Source organism: Erythrolamprus reginae, chromosome 8, assembly GCF_031021105.1.
Source record: "Erythrolamprus reginae isolate rEryReg1 chromosome 8, rEryReg1.hap1, whole genome shotgun sequence".
NCBI lineage: Eukaryota > Metazoa > Chordata > Lepidosauria > Squamata > Dipsadidae > Erythrolamprus > Erythrolamprus reginae.
Genome location: NC_091957.1, coordinates 57403517 through 57422264, shown reverse-complemented (window position 1 = coordinate 57422264; position 18748 = coordinate 57403517). Strand labels below are relative to the sequence as shown.

General features: G+C 46.9%; 1 protein-coding gene across 1 annotated transcript in view; it reads right to left on the bottom strand.

Annotated features, from left to right (window-relative positions):
* Positions 1-15076, bottom strand: part of GPC3 (glypican 3) — an 86077-nt gene extending 71001 nt beyond the window's left edge. The window contains exons 1-2 of the mRNA XM_070760029.1: positions 15007-15076; positions 6465-6626 (exon numbers count right to left, since the gene is read on the bottom strand). Of these exons, the coding sequence (XP_070616130.1) occupies positions 6465-6573 (109 nt within the window). The 5' untranslated portion in view covers positions 6574-6626; positions 15007-15076. The remainder of the gene's footprint in view (positions 1-6464; positions 6627-15006) is intronic.
* Between the last annotated feature and the right edge of the window lie 3672 nt (positions 15077-18748).

The following is an 18748-nucleotide window of genomic DNA, read 5'->3' as shown; positions in this document are numbered from 1 at the left end:
CGAGGCAGACCCCCGGCTCCCTCCCCCTTTTCTTCTGAGCCCAGATTAACCTAAACTCCTCCAGAGGGCCTGGCACCATTCGAGATGGCTGGACGGCGCTCCCATCATTGGCAAGTGTCAATAGGGTGAATAAGGGCCTGTTTTCTTGTGGGCAAGGACGTGTATTGACAGCTTAAGGGGCTCGGGAAGAGCTCATCTCTGGCCTTGACTGTTTTTTATCATTTTTGTCTCACAGGGGCTTCGAGAGCCAAGCCCATCGTAGCCGCTGAAGGGATGGGAAGAGGGGAGAGGAGGGCGAGTGTTTGTTCTCTATCAATCCCTCTCGTCCTTGACTGGGTCTGCTTGCTATGCGTCCCTCATGTTTACCAACTCACGTTTCTTCTCTGCATTTTTAAATACTCCGGCACAGACAAAAGAGAATTTATTGTCTCCTTTAATCCCTTTTCATCCTACAGAGCAAACAGGGGAAATGTTGGGTGGGGGGTGGCAGGGAAGGGAAGCAGACAGGCAGAGGAGCCGCCGAAAAAAGGGAGGCAAATTCAGTTCGGTTTTGGAAGGTAGCGCGACGCAGTAGTAGAAACATAGAACCATAGAAGACTGACGGCAGAAAAAGACCTCGTGGTCCATCTCGTCTGCCCTTATACTATTTCCTGTATTTTATCTCAGGATGGATATATGTTTATCCCAGGCATGTTTAAATTCAGTAACTGTGGATTTATCTACCACGTCTGCTGGAAGTTTGTTCCAAGCATCTACTCCTCTTTCAGTAAAATAATATTTTCTCACGTTGCTTCTGATCTTTCCCCCAACTAACTTCAGATTGTGTCCCCTTGTTCTTGTGTTCACTTTCCTATTAAAAACACTTCCCTCCTGGACCTTATTTAACCCTTTAACATATTTAAATGTTTCGATCTTATCCCCCCTTTTCCTTCTGTCCTCCAGACTAGACAGATGGAGTTCATGAAGTCTTTCCTGATACGTTTTATGCTTAAGACCTTCCACCATTCTTGTAGCCCGTCTTTGGACCCGTTCAGTTTTATCCATATCTTTTTGTAGGTGAGGTCTCCAGAACTGAACACAGTATTATTCCAAATGTGGTCTCACCAGCGTTCTATATAAGAGGATCACAATCTCCCTCTTCCTGCTTGTTATACCTCTAGCTATGCAGCCAAGCATCCTACTTGCTTTTCCTACCGCCCAACCACACTGCTCACCCATTTTGAGACTGTCAGAAATCACTACCCCTAAATCCTTCTCTTCTGAAGTTTTTGCTAACACAGAACTGCCAATGCAATACTCCGATTGAGGATTCCTTTTCCCCAATGTGGGTTGCTAATGGTACGGTAGGGGACAGCGCCACAATTTGCATGTGGCCGCTGTTGTGCGTGCTCTGGTCCTGTCGGATTCTGAGGAGGAATACCCTTCTGGAGACCCTGGGCGAGGGGGGGGTTGACAGATGAAGCAGAGAGCGAGAGAGAAAGTGACCTGAGGGAGCCTGAGGAACCACTAGAGGGAGCTGATGTGACAATGAGGGAGTGGTCGCAGTCAGAGGAGGAGGAAGACATTAGAGTGGAAAGTCGGTGGAGAGACCCTCGCTGTACAATGTGACAGTTTGATTTTAAAACGTTTAGTTTTTAAGATAGTTTTTAGCTTATTGATTGATTTGATTTTGATTGATTTTATTGGATTTGTATGCCACCCCTCTCCGTAGACTCGGGGCGGCTAACAACAGTAGTCAACAGCATATGACAATCCAATATAAACAGTTAAAAAACCCTATTGTAAAACCAACATTTATTTATTTATTTATTGATTGATTGATTGATTGATTGTATTTGTATGCCATACATACAGACATACCATGCATAAAATTATAAAGGCCAAGGGGGAAAGAGTATCTCAATTCCCCCATGCCTGGCGGCAGAGGTGGGTTTTAAGAAGCTTACGAAAGGCAAGGAGGGTGGGGGCAATTCTAATCTCTGGGGGAAGTTGGTTCCAGAGGGTCAGGGCCGCCACAGAGAAGGCTCTTCCCCTGGGGCCCGCCAAGCGACACTGTTTAGTTAACGGGACCCGGAGAAGATCGACTCTGTGGGACCTAACTGGTCGCTGGGATTCGTGCAGCAGAATTAATTGGCCTAGAAATGTTTTATATACTTTGTACCTTTTTATCAAAAGGTTGCCCCAAGTCCACGGAGAGGGGCGGTATATAAGTCCAATAAATAAATAAATAAATAAATCCGCCCCTGAGCGCGAGGTTTGTGGCTGCCCAGGGAAATCCTAGAAGAAAACAACATCACTTGGTGGTGGTGGGGGGTTGTTTTTTATAGCGTTTCCCGAGCACTCGGAATGTATTCAGACTTAAAACTGCAGAAGATAATTCTTGCCTAGAGAAGTAATTACAGAAAACAGGAGTTTGCTGTTGCAAGTAGTAAATACATTGCAGGAAGAGGCAATGCGACTGGGTGGGAATGGCCCGGTGCTCTCTAAGCTCTTCTCAAAGGAACAGATGGCGCTTGAGCTCCACCACTTCTCCACCCTAATCTTCCCAAAGCCGTCTGCGGCAAAACCACCTGAAGTCCATTCTCTTTTTTCCCTGAAAATACAACAGAACCATTTAGCGTTCCTTCCATTCGACCGAGGAGAGAACCAAAAAAACAACTTTCCCTTTGCATCAAGATATGGATCAAATTGAAGGGGTCCAAAGACGGGCGACAAAAATGGTGGAAGGTCTTAAGCATCAAACTGATCAGGAAGGACTTTGTGAACTCCATCAACAGAAGGGAAAGGGGGGGACATGATCGAAACATTTAAATATGTTCAAGGGTTCAATAAGGTTCAGGAGGGAAGTGTTTTTAATAGGAAAGTGAACACAAGAACAAGGGGGCACAATCTGAAGTTAGTTGGGGGAAAGATCATAAACAACGGGAGAAAATATGATTTGACTGAAAGAGCAGTAGGTGCTTGGAACAAACTTCCAGCAGACGTGGTTGGCAAATCCACAGTAACTGAATTGTTACATTTCCCAAACAATTGTTCACATGGTCCTGACCAAGGTGATTTCTGGCTTCTTGGAAACTTTACTCCTCCCCTCTTCAGCCACCCATGGGAATGTCCTTGATTCTCAAGGGAAGCTATTTTGTTTTGACTACAAAACCCCAGCTCTCTCTATTTCCTCCACCCCAATCCCTCAGCACCATTGTGGCAACGCCGAAGCCTCCCAGATGGCCTTAGTCAGGCTAGCTTCAGAGTTGACAACCCCACCCCCCCAAATTTGAAGATGGGCAGGGAAATCTGGAAGCTGCAGCCCACCCATCTTCAAGCTGTCAAAGGTTGAGAACCTGGCTTAACAGAAGAATCTCCCAACCTGTCATCTCGGAGACAAAACAGATGGAAGATCAAAAAAACTCCACCAGCCCTTCCTGGGAGGGGGGGAACCTTGGCCCAGTCATCAATCTGTCAGTGTCATCTCAACTGGCAGCTATTTTTGGCTGCCACCAGGAAATGGGAAAGGTCTTCGCTCGCCTGCTGAGAAACAGCTCGTGTCAATCTGGCCATCACCCCCCCCCCCCCCTTCTTGCGTTTGATACCACGTATGGAAATGTCACCAAACCCAAAAGGATTTTGGAAAACAATTCATAAGTGGCTATTGGAGATAACAGAAATGGATATAGAACTCACTCCAGAATGCTTGCTTCTAGCAATAAAGACAAAAATACAATATTTAATTACCCATATAAGTAGAGCCGCAAGGATATCCTATGCACAATTCCGGGAAAACAAAAGAGACCCCACCAGAAAATAATATCATAGATAAAATCTTTAGATGCGCAGAAATGGATAGGATGGCCATGGAGATGGAGGGATGAAGTAACTCAGAACATTAGGAGATTTGGAATACGTATTTGGTATAATTGGATACGCAATAAAGGCAAAAAGATTGGGATAAAAAGTGAAAGAACGTAAAAAAAATGAGAAATATACTTATAAAAATGTAATGCAATACAGTGGTACCGCTACCTACAAACATGCCTCTACTTACGAACATTTCTAGATAAGAACCGGGTGTTCAAGATTCTTTTGCCTCTTCTCAAGAACCATTTTCCACTTACAAACCCCAGCCTCCGAAACTGTAACTGGGAAAGGCAGGGAGAAGCCTCCATGGGGCCTCTCTAGGAATCTCCTGGGAGGAAACAGGGCCGGAAAAGGCAGGGAGAAGCCTCCGTGGGGCCTCTCTAGGAATCTCCTGGGAGGAAACAGGGCCCGAAAAGGCAGGGAAAAGCCTCCGTGGGGCCTCTCTAGGAATCTCCTGGGAGGAAACAGGGCCTCCACCCTCCCTGTGGTTTCCCCAATCGCACACATTATTTGCTTTTACATTGATTCCTATGGGAAAAATGGCTTCTTCTTTCAAACTTTTCTACTTGAGAACCTGGTCACGGAACAAGGTGATTAAAAGAAATAATAATAATAATAATAATAATAATAATAATAATAATAATAATAAAATAATTTGTTAGATTTGTATGCCACCCCACTCCGAAGACTCAGGGCGGCTCACAACAATAATAAAAACAATATTAAAATGGAACAAACTAGGGGAAAAAACAGGCACAGATCTGAATTAAACTATAGAAATGTGGTTTTTAAACCTTGAAAACTAATAAACAAACCTTTTCTAAATGGAAATGTCACCGCACCCATTCAAAAGCCTTGCGCGCATGCTCTGCCGGCCTTTCACAACTCATTTCAGGAGGTTTCCATCAACTGCACGCAGGGGCTGCTTGAGTGACAGGGCCGACTCCAGCCGATGCGCTCCTGCGCTAAATTGAATTTCCTTCCTGCTGAAGCCGCGTCGGGATTTTTTTTTCTTTTTGCTGATGAAGACCGTGAGGAGTCGTTTGGCATTTAGCGAGATGCCGTCCAGGCATGTCCATTATGGTGTTCACTTAGCAAACTTTATTAGATTATTAGATTTTTTTTTCCCCAGGCCCCGTGGCATTTCCAGGATTGCAGCCGTGAAATAACACCAAATAAGAGCTGGCGGTTGGTTCTCTGTCTGCTGCCAAGGACTCTTCCCCCACCGCTATACAGTGGCGCCTCTACTTACGCACTTAATTCGTTCCGTGACCAGGTTCTCAAGTAGAAAAGTTTGAAAGAAGAAGCCATTTTTCCCATAGGAATCAATGTAAAAGCAAATAATGCGTGCGATTGGGGAAACCACAGGGAGGGTGGAGGCCCTGTTTCCTCCCAGGAGATTCCTAGAGAGGCCCCACGGAGGCTTCTCCCTGCCTTTTCCAGCCCCATTTCCTCCCAAGAGATTCCTAGAGAAGCCCCACGGAGGCTTCTCCCTGCCTTTTCCAGCCGTGTTTTCTCCCAGGAGATTCCTAGAGAGGCCCCACGGAGGCTTCTCCCTACCTTTTCCAGCCCTGTTTCCTCCCAGGAGATTCCTAGAGAGGCCCCACGGAGGCTTTTCCCCACCTTTTCCAGCCCCATTTCCTCCCAAGAGATTCCTAGAGAGGCCCCACGGAGGCTTCTCCCTGCCTTTTCCAGCCATGTTTTCTCCCAGGAGATTCCTAGAGAGGCCCCACGGAGGCTTCTCCCTACCTTTTCCAGCCCTGTTTCCTCCCAGGAGATTCCTAGAGAGGCCCCACGGAGGCTTTTCCCCACCTTTTCCGGCCCTGTTTCCTCTCAGGAGATTCCTAGAGAGGCCCCACGGAGGCTTCTCCCCACCTTTTCCGGCCCTGTTTCCTCCCAGGAGATTCCTAGAGAGGCCCCACGGAGGCTTTTCCCCACCTTTTCTGGCCCTGTTTCCTCCCAGGAGATTCCTAGAGAGGCCCCATGAAGGCTTCTCCCCGCCTTTTCCAGCCCCATTTCCTCCCAGGAGATTCCTAGAGAGGCCCCACGGAGGCTTCTCCCTGCCTTTTCTGGCCCAGTTTCCTCCCAGGAGATTCAAATCAACTCTCCACCAGTGGAGGGCTGCAAAAAATTTTACTACCACACTGTGGCCGTGGCTTCTTTTGTGGGTGTGGTTTGCTGGCCATGTGATCAGGTGGGAGTGGCTTGACGATCATGTGACTGGGCACGGCTTAAAGGTCATGGGACTGGCTTAAAGGTGGCCAACTTGAGGTCACTCACGTCAAGAGTTAGGGTTAGGTTTCCCTCTCTATTGACTATTACTGAACATCCAAAATATGCTATTTAATTCTATGTATATATGCCATATGTTTACATATATATTACACACAGGCACACAAAAATATACGTTATCTATTATATAAAGTGTATGCACACGCGCACGCACAGCTCTTCTAAAATTATACACAATCAACCTCATTTACTGCATTAGGAAAAACAGACCCAGAGCCCAGAAGTGGAAAAAAGAAAATTCAAAATTCAATTTTTGTTCTCCCGGTCCTGCGTACCTGACCGTCCCTGTAGGAGCCCATCCCTGCTGTCCGCTCACCTACCTTGGAAAACAGCCGCGTTCTGCATGATGAGGAATTTCAGATCCATGCTGGCCGTCTGGAGAATCTGTTCCATGTTGGAGCGAGCCAGGCCTTGGTACCTCTCCTCCATCTTGCGGGAGCAACAGGTGAGCCCTCTAGGGAGGCATACTTGCAGGTCTGACCCTGAAAAGGCAGAGAGCGGGGAGGGGTGAGCACCTGCTTTTGGGGTAGAGGGGCTCTCGTTCTTTCTAGCAACATGGGGGAGCGAGAGAGCTGGAACTTCTAGAAGAGGCGAGTTCTTGCGCCAGGTGCCAGTGTTGGGATTCAGCTGCTTTGGGCCAGTTTGGGAGGGAGGGAGGGAGGGAGGAAGGAAAGAGAAGGGAGGGAAGGAAGGAAAGAGAAGGGAGGGAGGGAGGAGGGAGGGAGGGAGGAAAGGGAAGGGAGGGAGGGAGGAAGGAAGGAAGGAGAAGGGAAGGAGGGAGGAGGGAGGGAGGAAGGAAAGAGAAGGGAGGGAGGGAGGAAGGAACGAAGGAACAAAATAGGAGGAAGAATAGAGAAATGGATGGATGGATGGATGGGAGGGAGGGAGGGAGGGAGGGAGGAAGGGAAGGAAGGAGGGAAAATAGAGAAGCGGATGGACAGAAGGAAGGAAATAGAAGAAAATGATGGACGGATCGATCAATGGAAAGAATAAAGTCTTTAATGGGGATTGTTAAAGTGAATCACCACAATTGCTAATCTTAATAGTTTTAAAACTAAGAGGGGAAAGACAGCTGACAGATTGGCCATTTCTGCTTCCCACAGAATAGTTGAGAACCACTCCAAGGTGATGGCCAACTGCCCCCCCCTCCACACACACGCAAGAATCTTTGGCCTCCCCAAGATCCCAAGGACCAGGCGGCTTCTTTGCTGGCCCTAGAGATGCCAAGGAGCCAAGGAGGCGACCAACTAAGCCTCTACCAACCTCCATCCCATAAAAGCAGAGCCATGTCTAATTCGCAAGGGTCTACAGCTTCCCTTCTGTTTTAATTACGCGCATAAATACATAAACAGACTTCCCGAAGCCGCAAGGAAAAATAAGCAAAAGAGCGAAGGCAGGGAGGGGGGTGTAGAAAGGCTTGCAAAAATTGCACTTTTTTGTTGTTAAAATTAATCCCTGGGCCAAGAAAAGGAGCCGCCAGCGGTTGTTACCGGGAGAGAAGCAACGGCCTGGAGCAGCTTCCTACCGCGTGGAGTCTTCCAAAGCCATCAAGAGAGCCACTCGCGGTCCTGAAATAATTGCAAGCCAAAAACCCAATTACCCAGCAAACCAAAAGAGCCCCGAAAACTGCTGAGCCCAAGGAGAAGGTGGGAGGGAGGGAGCATGGGTGGTGCTAATGTCCTCGGGTGCGCAGAGGCCCTCCGAGCGCTCCGGGTCCCTCCCACCCGCCCCACACAATCCAGGAGGGCCTGCTATTGAAATTTATTTATTTGTTTTATTTATTTATTTATTGGATTTGTATGCTGCCCCTCTCCGGAGACTCGGGGCGGCTAACAGCAATAATAAAACAATGTACAATAATAATCCAATAAATACTAAAAACGATTAAAAACCCATTATAATAAAAAACCAAACATACATACAGACATACCATGCATGAAATTGTAAAGGCCTAGGGGGAAAGAGGATCTCAATTCCCCCATGCCTGATGGCAGAGGTGGGTTTTAAGTAGCTTACAAAAGGCAAGGAGGGTGGGGGCAATTCTAATCTCTGGGGGGAGTTGGTTCCAGAGGGCCGGGGCCGCCACAGAGAAGGCTCTTCCCCTACTACATCCCGGTAGTAATTTTTGGGATGTGTGCGCAGTGGCACGCCCCCAACACACGCACATGTGCCCCTGTGTGAGATTTTGGCTTCTGCATACGCACAACAAGTGAAATCTTGTGTGAACATGCTCGCTCAAGTGAGATTTTGGTGACTTTCGCTGAAATTTTTGCTTCTGCGCATGTCTCGCTTGCGCGAGCATCTTCACATAGAATTTCACTTGTTGTGCGTGTGCAGAAGATCACAGTGTCTTCATACAACATTTCACTTGCTGCACAAGATTTCAGCAAAAATCACCAAAATATCACTGGCGTGAGCATCTTCACACAAGATTTTACATGCTGTGCAGGTTTTCAGTGAAAATCAACAAAATCTCACTGGCGCAAGTGTCTTCACACAAGATTTCGCTTGCGGCAGAAGATTTCAGGGGGTGTGGGGTTCAAATGGTTCTCCCTGGTTGCTTCCTTCGCAGGGCCGAGTTCTTTCCATTTTCTGACTTTTAATTGTTCGGAAACTTCAGATCTACACTCCGCAGTCTGCATTGGTTGCCGATCAGTTTCCGGTCACAATTCAAAGTGTTGGTTGTGACCTATAAAGCCCTTCATGGCACCGGACCAGAATATCTCCGGGACCGCCTTCTGCCGCACGAATCCCAGTGATCAGTTAGGTCCCACAGAGTTGGCCTTCTCCGGGTCCCGTCAACTAAACAATGTCGTTTGGCGGGACCCAGGGAAAGAGCCTCCTCTGTGGCGGCCCCGACCCTTTGGAACCAACTCCCCCCGGATATCAGAGTTGCCCCCACCCTCCTAGCCTTTCGTAAGCTCCTTAAAAACCACCTCTGTCGTCAGGCATGGGGGAATTGAGACTTTCCCTCCCCCTAGGCTTATAAAATTTATGCATGGTATGTCAGTATGTATGATTCGTTTCTAAATTGGGGTTTTTAAAATTAACTTAAATATTAGATTTGTTTGCATTGTATTATTATTGCTGTGAGCCGCCCCGAGTCTGTGGAGAGGGGCGGCATACAAATCTGATAGATAGATAGATAGATAGATAGATAGATAGATAGATAGATAGATAGATAGATAGATAGATAGATGATAGATAGATAGATAGATAGATAGATAGATTAATAAAAAAATAAAATAAAATAAAATAAAATAAAATGAAATTTTAAATAAAATAAAATAAAATAAAATAATTGAATTGAATTGAATTGAATTGAATTAAATTAAATTAAATTAAATTAAATTAAATTAAATTAAATTAAATTAAATTAAATTAAATTAAAAGATGGCTAGGGGATTTAGGGGAGCTGAAGTCCACCCCTCTTCAAGTGGTCAATTCCGAGACACCCCGAGTTAAAAACCCGATGGTCCCTTTTCAACCCAGGCTGAATCTACCAGATCCAAACAGATTTTTGGAATTTACAGATGATGGGGGGGGGGGGGCATTAGCTAAAATCCCCCAGAAAGGACTATTGTTTAAGAAGGGTAAAGATAACCAGGCCACCTGGAACAAACCGTGCCACCAAATTAACTACGGCTCTGCGGAGAAGCAAAGACGGTCCCACGGAAATGAAACTGCTCTACGGTAATCTCGTAAGACATTTATTTAATCGTCTTATCAATAGAATGGAGGAAATGCTACAGCGGAATCCATCTTGCCTGCTTTAATTAAATTATCAGGGAAGCAGGAAACCGGTAGCAAGCAATCGTTCGGCTCCCCTGGCACAAAATTGATAAGTCCGGCCTCCTGTATAATCCCGTAATGTGGACAGATGAGAGCTGTGGCGCGGGGAGCTTTGGAGAAGCGACGGCCAAAAGAAATACGGTAAACGTGTGGTGGGCGAAGGGCTTTGGATGCGCTCTCTCTGAAAGGAAAGAGGGTTTTAAGAAGCACTTAAGACCTGATGGCATTTGGGGGGGGGGACTGCCATAAATTGGCCATCGCAGCCCTAGCACCGTTTTTGACAGACGGCTGCCCAGTTTCTTCTTGAAAGCTTCCAATGATGAAGCTCCCACCGTTATCCTGAGGAAGATATTAATAATAGTAATAATAATAATAATAATAATAATAAGAAGAAGAAGAAGAAGAAAAATAATACTAATAATACTAATACTAGTACTAATACTACTACTATTACTAATAATAATAATACTAAGAAAAATAATACTAATAATACTAATACTAGTACTAGTACTAATACTACTACTACTACTACTACTACTAATAATAATAATAATAATAAGAAGAAGAAGAAGAAGAAGAAGAAGAAGAAGTAAAATACTAAGAATAAGAATAAGAATAAGTAACAACAACAACAACAACAGAGTTGGAAGGGACCTTGGAGGTCATCTAGTCCAACCTCCCACCCAAGCAGGAGACCCTAGACTAGTGGTTCTAATCCTTTCTAATGCTGTAACCCCTTAATACAGTTCCTCATGTTGTGGTGACCCCCAACCATAAGTCTAGCGCCAATTCTCCCAACAGAGCTTTTAGCTGATTGGCAAGGAAGGTCAAAGGGACACCCGTACTATGGGAGGGAGGGAGGGAGGGAGGGAGGGAGGAAGGAAGAAGGAAGGAAGGAAGGAAGGAAGGAAGACGGAAAGGAAGGGAAGAAGGGAAGGAATGAAGGAAAGGCAGGACAGAAGGAAGACGGAAAGGAAGGAAGAAGGAAGGAAGGGAAGAAGGGAAGGAATGAAGGAAAGGAAGGAAGGAAGAAAGGAAGGAAGGAAGACGGAAAGGAAGGGAAGAAGGGAAGGAATGAAGGAAAGGAAGGAAGGAAGAAGGGAAGGAAGACGGAAAGGAAGGAAGAAGGAAGGAAGGGAAGAAGGGAAGGAATGAAGGAAAGGAAGGAAGGAAGAAAGGAAGGAAGGAAGACGGAAAGGAAGGAAGACGGAAAGGAAGGGAAGAAGGGAAGGAATGAAGGAAAGGAAGGAAGGAAGAAAGGAAGGAAGGAAGACGGAAAGGAAGGAAGACGGAAAGGAAGGGAAGAAGGGAAGGAATGAAGGAAAGGAAGGAAGGAAGAAAGGAAGGAAGGAAGGAAGACGGAAAGGAAGGAAGAAGGAAGGAAGGGAAGAAGGGAAGGAATGAATGAAAGGAAGGAAGGAAGGACAGAAGGAAGGAAGATGGAAAGGAAGGAAGAAGGAAGGGAAGAAGGGAAGGAAGGAAAGGAAGGAAGGAAGGAAGCAATAGCACATATAATGCTTCACAGTGCTTTTCCAACCCTCTCTAAACTGTTTACAGAATCAGAATCCCCCAACAATCGGGGTCCTCATTTGACCCACCTGGGAAGGATGGAAGGCTGAGTCAACCTTGAGCCGGTGGTGAGATTTGAACTGCTGAACTACAGAGAGCAGTTAGCTGAAGGCGTCTGAGGTGCTGCACCCTAACCACTGCACCACGCCCGCTCAGTTCGGGCAAACAGGTAGTAGCAACCTGCGGCGCTATTGTCATCCCTATTTAGGCACATTTTGAAGCTGCGCGCAGGTGTGAGCCAAGCACATGAGCGGAAGCGGCTGTGCGCTCACATTTGCCAACCGGTCAGGAATGGAAGTGAATGGCATCTCCGAAGAGGATGGAGAAGAAGAGGAGAGCTGACAGGCCGAGCGGGGCAGGTGGCGGCAGCATAGACGGAGGAGCGAGCAATAAACAGGCAGCCCAGCCACCCAGTCCTCATGAGGCTTCCCTGATTATGGAGGATTTATGGAGCCCGTTCTGGAAAGGAGACGGTCATCAAAGTGTAATTACTCTTCCGAGATTTCCAGAAATGAGCAACGAGAAGACAGAAATAGACAGACAGCCCAGCCATTCTACGCATTAGGGCAAGATGCATACCGTATTTTTCAGAGTATAAGACGCCCCTTAGTTTTGGGGGAGGAAAATAGGGGAAAAAATCTTCCTACCAGGTATTCATCTGGCTAGCGTCCTTAGTCTGCTTAGCTTCAGCACATTATTTTATCCCCTGGTTAGGGCTTTAAAAAAACTTTATTGGGAGAGAGTAACAATGAAAGAGCCTGCAAGCTGGTAAGAGCTGGGAACATTGTTAGCACCTGGTTAGGGCTGGAAAGAAATATTTGGAGCAAGTAGAGGAATAAAAAAAAACCCTGGAAAGACTTAGGGCTTGGAAAACATTCTTTACAGAGAGTAACAATGAAAGAACCTGCAAGGTAAGAGCTGGGAAGATAGTTAGGGCTGGGGGGGGGGGAGGCTTCGAAAAAAGCTACATTCAGAGTATAGGACACACCTGAATTTATTTATTTATCTATTTATTTATTGGATTTGTATGCCGCCCCTCTCCGTAGACTCGGGGCGGCTAACAACAGTGGTAAAAACAACATGCGACAATCCAATGCTAAAGCAGCTAAAAACCCTTATTTCAAAAACCAATCATACATACAAACATACCATACATAAATTGTAGAAGCCTAGGGGGAAAGAATATCTCAGTTCCCCCATGCCTGACGACAGAGGTGGGTTTTAAGAAGCTTACGAAAGGCAAGAAGGGTGGGGGCTATTCTAATCTCTGGGGGGAGTTGGTTCCAGAGGGCCGGGGCCGCCACAGAGAAGGCACTTCCCCTGGGTCCCGCCAAACGACATTACTTAGTCAATGGGACCCGGAGAAGGCCCACTCTGTGGGACCTAATTGGTCGCTGGGATTTGTGCGGCAGAAGGCGGTCCCTGAGATAATCTGGTCCGGTGCCATGAAGGGCTTTATAGGTCATAACCAACACTTTGAATTGTGACCAGATATTATCAGCCTCTTTTAGGGAGGAAAAAAGTGTGTCTTATACTCCGAAAAATACGGTGTGTGTGTGTGCATATACACTGCTCAAAAAAATAAAGGGAACACTTAAACAACCTAATATAACTCCAAGTAAATCAAACTGTCCACTTAGGAAGCAACACTGATTGACCATCAATTTCACCTGCTTTTGTGCACATTCAACTTTGTACAGAACAAAGTATATTCAATGAGAATATTTCATTCATTCACATCTAGGATGTGTTGTTTGAGTGTTCCCTTTATTTTTTTGAGCAGTGTATATGTACATACACACACACACCAGTGAGGGGAGAAGGGTAATGCAATGTGTAAATACCAAGAGTCCTCTATTTACATTTCGTTTAGTGACCGGTCACCAGGAGATTGATTTCCGCTATCGGTGCACCGTCATCGTAACCTACCCACCCCCGTCCAGGTAGGAACTCAATACTGTCACCTTCCCCACTGGAAATCTACCATCAACCCCCCCTCATCAACAGAACAAGACCTCCCCCCTCGTGATTTTTAGGCTGAATTTCTTTCTGTGTCTAAATAAGATGCCAAATCACGTCCTAGCTTTTCAAACACCCCTTAATGACAGGTTTCGACCTCCAAACCAAGGCTTCCAAATTGGTACCCGACCCAAGTTGTAGGGTACCAATTTGGCTGTCGTCCTCCTTCTCGGCTGGCAATCTTGGGAACTGTAACCCCAACTTATCCCGACAGCTGCCGGAGGGATTCAGACGTTAGCATTAAGCTATGGTTAAGTTGTAGGCAGATGAAAAGGCCCAACATCTTATATTCTCATTTTTCTTTGCTGTTTTTAGTTATCTTTGAACACTTTGTAATTCTGAAAATGAGTCTGCTTAAGCCGACTTCAAAAGGACATTCAAGCCTGCCAAATGGATCCATATATCCCAACTGGATTATCTGCAGCATACAGACTTTTCCGTTTTTGTTTTTTTTTTAAATATCGTAATAATTTTTTTTGCAAGAATAATTCATGACTTATCTCCTTCCCCCCTCCCCTTTTCCCGGGAGAATGCCCCCCACTGCGTCTCCCTCTGGGAGGATTTACACAAGTTTTTACCCTACGTTAAACTGGTAAATAAAAAAAATGTACATCTAATTTAGCACTTCGCCTTTAAATTCCAAGGAAAACTCCCAAGTACATAAGCAGAAAATAAGAGAAATGAGACTTTGGCAGCCAGAAATGATTCACAGACAGTTCCTGCAACTGGTTCAGCCTTGGCAAAACTGAGATTTTCGGCTGGCTGGGAAATTCTGGGAATTGGAAGTTACCGAGGTTGGAGAGCCCAGTTTTAGCCAGAGTCTACCAGCACAGGCTTAACCCTGGTCAGCCAGCCCTCAACGCCACTGTAGACTTACAGGCAGGATTAGAGCAAGAACTGGAGATAAAAGAAAATTCCTTCCCGAGACTAATACTGTACTGCATCCAGTTTTGGTCGCCACAATGCAAAAAGAATGTTGAGACTCTAGAAAGAGTGCAGAGAAGAGCAACAAAGAGGATCAGGGGATAAATGGAGGCTAAAACACATGAAGAACGGTTGCAGGAACTGGGCATGGCTAGTTGAATGAAAAGAAGGACCAGGGGAGACAGGATAGCAGTCTTCCAATATCTCAGGGGTTGCCACAAAGAAGAGGGAGTCAAGCTATTCTCCAAAGAAAAAGAAAGGAAGGAAGGAAGGAAAAGAGGGAAGGAAGGAAGGAAGGAAGGAAAGAACAAGGAAGGAAGGAAGGAAAAGAGGGAAGGAAAAGAGGGAAGGAAGGAAGGAAAAGAGGGAAAGAGGGAAGGAAGGAAGGAAGGAAGGAAGGAAGGAAGGAAGGAAGGAAGGAAGGAAGGCGAGGACTAGGAAGGAAGGAGATGACTGGGAAGGGAGCATCCCGGGCGCCCTCTCCCCCGCTGCGCCCTATCCCCAGAGCCGGGCAGCCTCGCAGGGGCCTCCCCTCCCCATTCCGGGGCGCGGGCTCACCTGTCCCGGGGCTCTCGAGGACCCCGCGGGCGCCCGGGGGAAGCGCCTGGAGGGCTGCGCGGACGCGCGGGCAGGCGGGCGGGGCGGGGGCCGGCGGCGTGGAGGCGGGCGGCGGCCAGGAGGGCGCAGAGGCGGCAGGCGAGGGCAGCGGCTCCGCCGGGGCTCATGGCGGTCGGGCGGCGGCGAGTGCGGCGGCCCCGAGCATCCCGAGCCGAGCGGCGCGAGCTGGAAGCCGCCGTCGTCGGAGCAGGAGCGCGCCAGCCGAGCGGCAGCCCAGCCCAGCCCGGATTGGCCCGCGACGCCCCCCCGCAAACTTTCCTCGCTCTTCATTGGCTGCGCGGGGCGGGGGGGGGTCTCGCCGCTCCCTCTGCGGTAGACTGCCCGTGCGAAGGGCGGCTCCACCTGGACGGGTCAAGACGGGGCGGCTCTGCCGGCAGCCTCTGCCGGGGGAGCCTTCGGGGAGCCCCCTCTCTGCCCCCCCCCCGAAGCATCCCGCCTCCTGTATCCAAGACTCGCCCTTCAGTCCCGGACAGATTGAGAATTTGGAATAGAGGTGGAAGGGACCTTGGAGGTCTTCTAGTCCAGCCGGAGAAGCAGGAGAGCCTATATACACAAGGGGCTGCCCGGTCTCTTCTTAAACGCCTCCAGTGATGAAGAAGGGAAGGAAGGAAGGAAGGAAGGAAGGAAGGAAGGAAGGAAGGAAGGAAGGAAGGAAGGAAAAGGATGGAAGGAAGGAAAAGGATGGATGGAAGGAAGAGAAAGGATGGAAGAGAAGGAAGGAAGGAAGAGAAAGGATGGAAGAGAAGGAAGGAAGAGAAAGGATGGATGAGAAGGAAGGAAGGAAGGGAGCAGGGAGGAAGGAAGGAAGAGAGAGGATGGAAGAGAAGGAAGGAAGCCCCTCCAATGCTGGAAGACTGTCCTCGTGTCACCTCTAATTCTTCTTTTCTTTAGATTCCTCCAGGATCAGCAGGAACCTCCCCCTGCCTGGGGTGTCCATCCTTGGCCACTAAGACTTCTGAACTTCAATTCCCAGAATTCCCCCGTCAACTAACGGAACCCTTCAGCTTCTAGATTAGGGGTGTCCAACCTTGGTAAAGTTAGAACCTGTGGACTTCAATTCCCAGGATTCCCTAGTCAATTCCGAAGGCTTTTTTCCCCCTAAACTCAGAGCAGCAGCGTTTCCCAACCTTCGGCGATTTTTAAAGGCCTGAGGACTTCTATATATAGCTGGCTGGGGAATTCTGGGAGTTGAGGTCCGTGGGCCTTAAAGTCGCCAAGGCTGATTGAGAGGACTGGGAGAAATTGAGAGACTTCAAAAGTGCTTAAGACGATGGATGGAGTCTCTCTTTCTCTCTCTCCAGGCTCCCACCGAGCGCCTGGGGCCTTCCCGCCTTCACCAAGCCGGGCTCCCGAGAGCCTTTTTAAAACGATCCGTGCAGCCTCACTTATAAACTGATTTCACACCCGCAGACTGCATTAACACCCCGCCGTAGCTCATGGCTCCGAGCCCTGGAGTTAAATCTCTTTGTAAAACAGTGCTGCAGATTGCAAGGCAGATACTCCTCGGAGGAAGCAACTCTCAATCTTGCAGCTTCTGGGGAATCCAGCTCAAAAGAGAACTGTCAGTTCAGCCTTGAGTGATAGGGACAGCACGCTATTCTTCATTCCGCTCAACAACCTGCCCTTTCTTCCTAGCCGCAAATCCCAGAATTTTAGCATATTCCCGCAATTTCCCCAATGTCGCCTATCTCTCTTTAGTCTCCTGCCTGCGAAGCACAGAAGGTAGTTTGCATTCAAGCCAGGCGTGAAATGGAGATGAAACAAGCTGGGTTTTTTCTTTTTTTCTCCCGTTGACATTTTTAAAGCTAGGAAATATGAATTAAGGGATGCTCAATTAAAAGGTGTTTGCAGGAACGCAGACTAGGGGAATGTCAGGTGGCAAAGGGGCCAGGTGTGTCCACTTTGGGTCAACTGTTGGCTTAAGCAAGGTTCCAAGTTCCTTTGCAACTCCACAGTTGCCTTCTCCATGTGCCAAAAATCCTGCACCCACTGGCTTGACTGACTGTCTCCAGACTAACACATTTGGAATAATACTGTGTCCAGTTCTGGAGACCTCACCTACAAAAAGAGATGGATCAAATTGAAGGGGTCCAAAGACGGGCTACAAAAACGGTGGAAGGTCTTAAGCATCAAACTCATCAGGAAAGACTTCATGAACTCCATCTGTCTAGTCTGGAGGACAGAAGGAAAAGGGGGGACATGATGGAAACATTTAAATATGTTAAAGGGTTAAATAAGGTCCAGGAGGGAAGTGTTTTTAATAGGAAAGTGAACACAAGAACAAGGGGACACAATCTGAAGTTAGTTGGGGGAAAGATCAGAAGCCACGGGAGAAAATATTATTTAACTGAAAGAGTAGTAGATGCTTGGAACAAACTCCCAGCAGACGTGGTTGGTCAATCCACAGGAAATGAATTTGAACATGCCTGGGATAAACATAGATCCATTGTAAGATCAAATACAGGAAGTAGTATAAGGGCAGACGAGATGGCCCAAGAGGTCTTTTTCTGCCATCAATCTTCTAGGTTTCTATGTTTTTAACTGAATCCTGGTTAGCTGAAGTAAAGCCAATTATTGGCGTTTACACACACCTTGAATTGCAATGTTAGTTAATTCTACTATTACATGTTACAGTAGGAGAAATGAAGGCTCGTGCTGCTACTGCCACCTAGTGGTTGTTTTGCCTCTGGCGGAAACCAGGTTTTGTAGCTTAATGCATTGTGCCAAGCCCAGTTTGGTTAGCAGGTAAATCATGGTTACATGACCAGTGATGGGCTGCTGCCCCCACCGGGGTCCGGGGGGGTTATGCAGTGGGTGTAGTAAGTTTATGTACTATTTATTTAATACATAATCGTTTTTTTATTGTCCTTCCTTCTCTAATAGGCTAGTATGATCCTGAATTACTTTTAAAATAGGAACCTTAACCTTAAAATGTTGCTGTGCTCCTCAATCAATCATGCTGTCTATCATTGGTCCTTTTTGTGGCTATTCAACTGAAAAAGAGTCCAAACACCTGTTTGAAAGCTTATCTTGGTTGGTAAGCCACTCCCACCCAGTCACATGACCTTTAAGCCAACCCCACCGTCACGTGATTGCCAGGTCACTCCCACCTGGTCACATGGTCCTCGGAGAGGGGCAACATACAAATCTAATAAATTATTATTATTGTTATTATTATTATGGCCAGCAAGCCACTCCTACCCAGTCACATGGCCAGCAAGCCACACCCACAAAATAAACCACGCCCATGGTATGGCAATAAAAATTTTGGCAGCCCATCATTGGACATAACACTATTTTTTTCCTTCTTCCTCCTCCTTTCACCTACAAAGTTAGCGTTAATGCTACAGGCCTCTTCTTCCTTTTCAACAGGGTGTAACCATTGAGCAAGGAAAAGGTGAATATAATATAGATGTAGAATTGAGAAGTATGGATATATGTGTGCACGTATATATGTATTTAAAGCCACAAGAAGTAATATTGTGAAGTGTTAATATATCTGGAAGTGAAATACTGTAGTGTTCCCTCAATTTTTGCGGGTTCGAACTTCGCAAAACGTCTATACCACGGTTTTTCAAAAATATTAATTTAAAAATACTTTGCAGTTCTTTCCCCTATACCACGTTTTTTCCCGCCCGATGACATCATATGTCATTGCCAAACTTTCGTCTGCCTTTAAAAA